Source organism: Octopus bimaculoides, chromosome 26, assembly GCF_001194135.2.
Source record: "Octopus bimaculoides isolate UCB-OBI-ISO-001 chromosome 26, ASM119413v2, whole genome shotgun sequence".
Classification (NCBI taxonomy): domain Eukaryota; kingdom Metazoa; phylum Mollusca; class Cephalopoda; order Octopoda; family Octopodidae; genus Octopus; species Octopus bimaculoides.
Genome location: NC_069006.1, coordinates 9,074,964 through 9,083,436, shown reverse-complemented (window position 1 = coordinate 9,083,436; position 8,473 = coordinate 9,074,964). Strand labels below are relative to the sequence as shown.

At 41.1% G+C, this 8,473-nt stretch overlaps 1 protein-coding gene across 1 annotated transcript in view; it reads right to left on the bottom strand.

Moving 5' to 3' along the window:
• The window catches only part of LOC106867632 (rootletin), a 301,162-nt gene extending 293,466 nt beyond the window's left edge, over nt 1-7,696 (bottom strand). Inside the window, exon 1 of the mRNA XM_052976898.1 lies at nt 3,068-7,696. Within this exon, the coding sequence (XP_052832858.1) occupies nt 3,068-6,340 (3,273 nt within the window). The 5' untranslated portion in view covers nt 6,341-7,696. The remainder of the gene's footprint in view (nt 1-3,067) is intronic.
• Nucleotides 7,697-8,473: the final 777 nt, after the last annotated feature.

Below are 8,473 nucleotides of genomic sequence, written 5' to 3'. Positions count from 1 at the left end.
CGGATATTTGTCCTCCTCTTGTTTGTTGCTAACACAACATTTCAGCTGATATACCCTCCAGCCTTCATCAGGTGTCTTGAGGAAATTTCATACCTGGGTTCTCATTCCTAAGGTATTTTTCGATGTTATTATTATCATTATCATTATTATTATTATTATTATTATTATCATTATTATTATTATTATCATTATTATTATTCAGGTCACTGCCTTGAATCGAACTCGGAATCTTGGGGTTAGTAGCCTGCGCTCTTAACCACTAAGCCATATGGTGTAGTGGTTAAAGGCGCAGGCTACTAACTGAATAATAATAATAATAATAATAATAATAATGAGAACCCAGGTTTGAAATTTCCCCAAGACACCTGATGAAGGCTGGAGGGTATATCAGCTGAAACGTATTAACAACAAACAAGATGAGGACAAATATCTATCAAATGTAAGTAATGTAAATAATCTACATAATTCCTCATCTCTTAAATATAGAACTGTATTCTGTATACACACACACACGTAAGTTTTGATATTTATCCCAGTTTTAGTATAGGTACCCTGGTACCCTGCATCCCCTATGTGCCTTAAGAAGCAAATAACAAGGCTGGAGGGTATATCAGCCGAAACGTTGTGTTAACAACAAACAAAATGCGGGCAAATATCTGTCAAATGTAAATAATGTGTATTTCTATAATCAAATATTATTAACAATTGTATAAAAAAGAAACTTATAAATAAGATGATATTTTTTCCGAACACAGAATTGCCATTAGAACAGCAGAAATACATGGCAGCTTTGTGTTTGAAATTGTATTATTTGTATCATAGAATACACATTTTTGGTACTTCTAATAAAAGAACAAATATTTGTTTGTTTACATTTACACAAACGTTAAAATGTTTTATGTTTTGCAGAAGTATGACCAATTTATAGCAGATAAATTTTAACAAAACTTTATATGGACACCCATGGGCCCAATAGACCCTAATTGAGGAATGTTGGGCTAATCCATAATTGCATGGAAAAATGGGACTCAACAATAAAGCAACTGGTGTCACTCTGATAGCAAAAGCAATCATGTGACCTGGATTGACCAATGGAGGCCTGTACATGTAGAAGCCATTTAAAATTTCTTTTAAGTAATTCTCTCCACTCCGTCTCTGAATGTTGTTGGAGTGGATGTGTCCTGTAGGTACACGAAACTTTAAATAATGTGGAGCTGCATCAGACAGTTGTTAAATTCATGTAACTTCAACAAATTTGTGCTGAGTACTACTTTCTTTCATTTGTTTCTTCACTCACTCATGTATGTCTGCACGTGTGTGTCCATGAGTGCATATGCCCTTGTGGCTCATTAAAGGTAGCAGATAATTTCTGCTACCTAGCGGACCAAATTAGTAGTAGGGGAAGATGCATAGAGAGCGTGATAGCTAGAATAAGAATAGAATGGAGGAAATTCCAGAGAGCTGTTACCTCTGTTGGAGTGTATGATACATGTATATGGACAGCAATTCTACATGGTAGTGGGACATGGGCCCTGAATGCAGAGGTCATTCAAAAGTTAGCAAGGAATGAGGTTAGTTTGCTCCACTGGATGTGTAATGTAAGTGTACATGTTTGACAGAGTGCTAGTGTTTTGATAGAGAAGTTAGGCATAAGAAGAATTAGCCTGCTGTGTGCAAAGAGAGAAGACTGTACTAGTTTGGTCATGTAATGCGGATGGATGCTGACAGCTCTATAAAGAAGCGCCAGTCTTTCAAAGTAGATGGAACACATGAAAGTGAGAGACCCAGGAAGACATGGGATGAAGTCCTGAAGAGTGACTTCAAGATGCTGAACTTTTTGCACGAGGTGACAAAAGACTGAGATGCTTGGTGCCCTGCTGCATTCAAGAAGACACATCCTCCACAGCAGAAGTGTTAAAACCGGTCCTCCTGGTGGTGAGGATTGACCTGCAAGAGTGTTTTACTGGTGCCATGTAACAGTGCCCATGCAGTGCCATATAAAAGTGCCGCATAAAAGCACCGAGTACATAGAAACCATCCAGCCATAGAAACCATGCCAAATCAGACTGGTGTCTGGTGCAGCCTTCCAGCTTACCAGCCCTGGTCAAACTGTCCAACCCATGCCAGCATGGACAATGGACGTTAAATGATGATGATGATGACAATGATGATGTATGCACACACACACACACATATATATATATATATATATAGCAATATGAAATTGGAGGGGAATAGGTGGTATTCATCAACTTGCAGACATTGTATTGTGTCAATTTACTTGTTTATTTGTTTACTAAAAGGACAATAATAACAATATACAAACACATATTGCTATTATTGTCCTTTTAGTAAACAAATAAACAGGTAAATTCATATAATATAATGTCTATAAGTTGATGAATACCACCTATTCCCCTCCATTTTCTTATTGCTATATAAAGTAATGGTAAAATATCTTTTTACCCACACCCATTTATTACAGTTGGTAATGCAATGAAAAAACACTAATGTAATAATAATTGGGTATTCTTCCGGCAGTATATTGGATAGATATTATTCCTTAGTGGGTTGGATTCACAACCCCTAACTATCTTGGATATATATTTATATATATATATATATATATATATATATATATATATATATATATATATACCTATATGCAAATTTAATATACATGTAAATGCACATGGACACACACATACAAGCATAAACATATACATAGTCATGTATGTATGTACGTGTGTGTGAATATGTGTACATGCGTGTGCATATATGTGCGTGTGTGATTTGCTGGTCTACCTTGCTGAAAAAAATGTAAAACATGGGCAAGAAAAGAAAAGCTGAAAAACAAAACAGAAGCCGTCTCCCATGTGATATTTGTTCCACACTGGGCTACAGACACTCGCTTGTCAGTATCACCCCTCGGAAATGCAGTAAATCAGTAATTGGTTATTTTGAAATCCATGACTAGTATTTGGCCCATTGTTTACCAATAGGGACATAAAAACAAATAAAATAAATTCCTTAAAAAACAAATGAAATACAATTCAAAGTTGCTTACCTTTTTCTCACCGACATCTTCAACATCATCTAAATAGTACCCCATGGGTAGCTTACTTTGTATCTGGGTTAGAAACATGGAAAGAGGCACTGGATCTGGCTGACTTCTAAACTGGGTTGGCTTTCTTGGAGATGGACCATTCTCTCTTGGTAATGACTCAACTTCATGTTTGTCTCTAGGATTAGGTCTGGCTATAGGTTTCTGCTTTGATCTTGGTTTATACCTAGATTCAGTTTGCTGTTCAAATATTGGATTGTGTCGATGTGGAGTTTTAAGCAAGCGATCAGCCCTTTTCTCACTTCCTATAGCAGACCTGATCTTCTTTGGAGTGGTCATTGTTGAAGTCAATTTGGGTACCCAGGTACCGATATTCAAGTTCCAGTCTTGAGGTTCAGCTTTGGAACTGGCCACTGTTGGCCAAGATCTTGTTGTGATTGGTTTGCTTTGGATCCTGCTGGTCCTTGAGGGCTGCAGAGTTGGAACTGGTGACTTTCGGATATCATTGATTGTATCAACAATGCTGAGCCTGCTAATTCTTCCAGACTGCAAAGCCGGATTAGATAACGGCAAGTTACTATCTATGCTTGAGTCATCATCTTCATTGTTGCTGTCAAGTAATTCACTGAGTCTATGATGTTGTGGAGCCAAAAGGACCGATGTCAGCTCACTGTCTAAGCTCAAGTCATCATCATCATCATCTGGGAAATCGTCGATCCTGTTAGGTCGTGGAGCCAAACGAGTTGATGTCAGTTTATTGCCTAAACTTGAGACATCATCAGCATGGAAATTTTTCACTTTGTCGGACTGTGGAGCCAAAAGGACCGATGTCAGCTGACTGTCTAAGCTCAAGTCATCATCATCATCTGGAAGATCGTTGATTCTATTAGGTCGCAGAGCCAAACGAGCTGATGTCAGTTTACTGCCTAAACTCGAAACGTCATCATCATGGAGATCTCCGACTCTGTGGGATGGTGGAGCCAAGAGGACCGATGTCAGCTCACTGTCTAAACTCAAGACATCATCGTCTGGGAGATCATCAACTCTTTTGGATTCTGGAGCCACGAGGTTTGATGTCAGCTCACTGTCTAAACTCAGGTCATCATCATCATCACAAACATCGTCAACCCTGTTGGGTTCTGGAGCCAAAAGCGATGATGTCAGTTCACTGTTTATGCTTGAGATGTCATCGTCATGGAGACTGGTCATTTTGTTGGTTTGTGGGGTCAAAAGTGATGACAACAGCTTCTTTTCTTGACTTGTGATGTTGTTGTCATGGAGACTGCCACTTGTATCAGGTTGCGAAGCCAAAAGTGCTGACGTCATGTCACTATCAAAACTGAAGGCGTCGCTGTCATCATGAAGATCACCGATTCGGCTGGATTGTGGGTTCAAAACTGGGGAAATCAAATCATCACTATCCAAGGTTAATGGAGACCTGTTTTTACGCAAACTGTTGCTTCTGCCAGCTTGTGGGGCCAAATCTTGTGATACCAAACTGCTATCTAAACTTAAAACATCGCTGTTGTCATGGAGACCAGTTATTTTAGTCGACTGTGGCACAAAGACTAATGATGCAAGGTCACTCTCAGAATCAGAATCGCTGTGTCCCTTCTCCTCCCCCTCCTCCTCCTCCTCCTCCTCCTCGTTGTCTCTGGCAACAATTCCTGACTTGCACTCATCTGCCACTGTGTTCAAAAGTTCTGCCGTGTCGCATGTACTCAAAGAATCAGACAGGTTCCATTGGTCAGAGATCGGGTATGGCTTGCTCCCTAATTGCCAGGCATCTATATTGAAATACTCCTCGTCTTCTTCTTCTTCTTCTTCTTCTTCTTTAATATCCTCCTCCACCTCCTCCTCTTCATCATCACTTTTATCTGTTACTTTATGTTGTAGCTGTCTTATTCCTCCTCCTCCTCCTTCTTCTTCTTCCTCTTCTTCTTCTTCTTCCTCTTCTTCTTCTTCTTCTTCTCTTAATCGTTCTCCTCCTCTTATCATTTCCTCACTCTTTGCTTCTCTTTCCTCTGCTTCTTCAACCTCTTCCTCTTTCTCCCCTTCTGTTTCTTTCTCGTCCTCATCCTCTTCTTCTCCTTTCTCTCCTCCTATCACTTTCTCCCTCTCTCTCTGCTCCTCTCTTTCTTCAATCTCTTTCCCTGCCGTCACTTCACTGCTGTCTCTCACTTTCCTATCTGCCTTCAGTATTTCTTCTTCTACTTCTCTACAGACACGTTCATCTTCGTCTTTATCTTCTTCTTCTTCCTCTTCTTCGACCTTTTCTTTCTTCACCTTCTCCCCTTCTTTGGCTTCCACTTCTTCCTCATCTTGTTGTTGTTGTTGCTGTTCTTCTTCTTCTTCTTCTTCTTCTTCCACCTCTTCCCCGTCTTTGGTTTTCTCTTCCTCATCTTGTTGTAGTTGCTGCTGCTGCTGCTGTTGTTGTTGTTGCTCTTCTTCTTCTTCTACTTCTTCTTCTTCTTCTTCCACCTCTTCCCAGTCTTTGGCTTTCTCTTCCTCATCTTGTTGTAGTTGCTGCTGCTGCTGTTGTTGTTGTTGTTGCTCTTCTTCTTCTTCTTCCCTCTCCTCCTCCTCCTTCTCTTCCTTCTTCCAGTGTTTGATGGCTGTACCAGTTGCTCCCTCTTGTGGCTCGCTTTCAATGTTGACATCGCTTCTTCCAGATATGCTTTCTTCAGCCGCTTCTTCTATTTCACCATCATTCTCGTCATCATCATCATCATCATCATCATCATCATCATCATCGCTGTCATCATCATCGCTGTCATCATCCCCATTGTCATCATCATCATCTTCACCATCGTTGTCGTCATCATTATCACCATCACCGTTGTTGTCACCAACATTCACAATATGATCATCATGAACATGATTACCATCTCCTTGATCTTCATCATCTTCTTCCTCTTCCCATTGCTCCTGCTCTTCATCTTTTCGTTGGTCTCCTTCATCTCCCTCTCCTCCTCCTTCTCCTCTCCTTCCTCTCTCTGTCTCACTGTCGCTACTCCCACTGCCTGTCTTCTCTTCCTTGTCTTGCGAAGTGACAGAAGACGCACCGCTGTCCCCTTCGCCCTTTCCCTGGTATGTGGCAGTTAAAGCAGGGAGAGCAGTCGGTGGCCTACGGAAGATCAACTGGGGGCCTTCTTCTATGCTGGAGACGTTTGCAAATGCCATGGGGCTGTACTCTGGTGTTGCCACCACTTTTGCAGCAGTAGCTCCACCACCCCCAGCACCACCATCGTCTGTTGCACTTTTATCAGGATCCATCAATCACGGGTTCGGATTCCAGTTCTGCCAGTTTTGCCCTAATTTCTCGGTTCTTGACTCTAAAACACGTTTTGCAATCCAAATCTGGATCCAATGCACTTGCTGTAATCCAAACTCGACCTGGATGTCTGGATGAGATGAGTGAGATCTGATTATGATATTGGTTTTTGATTATTGATCCAATTTCTGACACTTGTTATCATTCACACATCAATCCTTGCTACTTGTAATAATTTTAACCCTTAGTTTCTTGCTGTAGGTTCTTATTCTGCCATAGCCCAGCTCTCCTGAGCCAAATTACAAACTTGTCTTGCTGTAATCCAGCCCTCCTGGGTTTCAAAGCAAACTTCTGTCTCGTAATCCAACCCTTGTGGGTCTCAAAGCAAACTTCTGTCTCTTTGTAATCCAGCCCTCATGGGTCTCAAAAAACTAACTTCTGTCTCTTTGTAATCCAGCCTTGTCGGGTCTCAAAGCAAACTTCTGTCTCACTGTAATCCAGCCCTCCTGGGTCTCAAAGCAAATTTCTGTCTCGTTGTAATCCAGCCCTCCTGAGTTTCAAACCCTCCTGAGTCTCAAAGCAAACTTCTGTCTCACTGTAATCCAGCCCTCCTGGGTCCCAAAACAAACTGTCTTGCTGTAATCCAGCTCTCCTGGGTCTTGGCTACTAACTGAGCCTTGGTTCTTGCTGCAAACCCTTATTGTACTATAATCCACACCTCCTGGGTCTTGTCTAGGTGTATCAATATTGATCCTTCAGTTCTTGGTTCCTTTAGGTTGTTGTAATCTACATCCCCTCAACTGAGTCTTGGCACAAAATCCTGTCTGGCAGTAAATCCACACCACCAAGGCCCTGTCTGCTATTTATAACACTGATCCTTGCACATTGTTAGAAACTCCTCTCAAATCTAGACCTTCAGGGTTCAGCAGGGGTCCTAGCTGTTATCTTGCTCTTGGTTTTTGATTACAAGTCTTTTTCCTCTGATCCTTGTTATTGTAGGGGGTCTACATTCTTGCCCTGACAACAGGGTTCAATGATTCCACCTAACAGCTGATATTGTACACAAGATTAATCCAAAGAATTGTTTGTTGCTGTTGTTAGGTGGCGTTGATGTTGGTGGGTAGTAATGTTGTGGCGTCGGTGTGGTGGCTGCTGGTTGTGTAGTGGAGGTGGTGGCGGCGGAGGAGTTGCTAATGTTGTTGATGATGTTGCTGTTGGTGATGAATTGCGTTACTGTTATTATTATTATTATTATTAATAATATTATTATTGACAGCTGAAGTGGTATTGCTGCTGATAGTGCTGTTGTTATCGACGTGGTTGCTTCCGCTGCCGTTGCTGTTGGTAATGCTCTTGGATATATTATTATTATTATTATTATTATTATTATTATTATTGTTGTTGTTGTCGGTGGTGACGGATATATCAAATGCCGGTTGTTGTCGAAGGAGGTGGGACAACCAGAGCCGATGTTCTCGATGCTGCAGTTGTTGCTACTGATAATAATAAAAATAATGATGATGACGTTAATGTTCCTATTAATGTGGATATCGTTAAGGAGGGGTCCTGTACACGAGACCGTCTCCCTCTATCCACCACCAACACCATTTATGGGACGTCATAAACACACACCTTTTCCTTCTCCTTTCATGAAATCACCCACTGTTGTCATAAACACCTTTTAAAAAACAAACTTTATCTCATCCCATTCTTCTCTCTACTCCTCTCACTTTTCACTTAGTCTTACTCCGCCGCCTCACCTATATCCTCCCTCTCATTTCTTTTTAGTCTTTCTCCATCTCCTCCCCTTCACGTACTATCTATGTTCATTTTTCCCTTCCTCCCCTTCACCCTTCATTTCCTTTTAGTCTTTCTTCTTACCCTCCCTCTTACCTGTTGTATATTTGTTTTACCTCCTCCTCTCTTTCTTATTCATTCACTTCTTCTGAGTCTTTCTCCTTTGCCTCCCTCTCACCTGTTTTGTCTCCTTCTCCACCTCTTTTCTTCTTAGTCTCTCCCTCCTTATTCTTAGTCTTTCTCCTTAACCGCTCTCCTTCAGCTGTTGTATATTTGTTCCAACTCTTCCTCTCTCACGCCTTAATTCTTTCTTCTTAGCTTCCTCCTCCTCCTCCTTC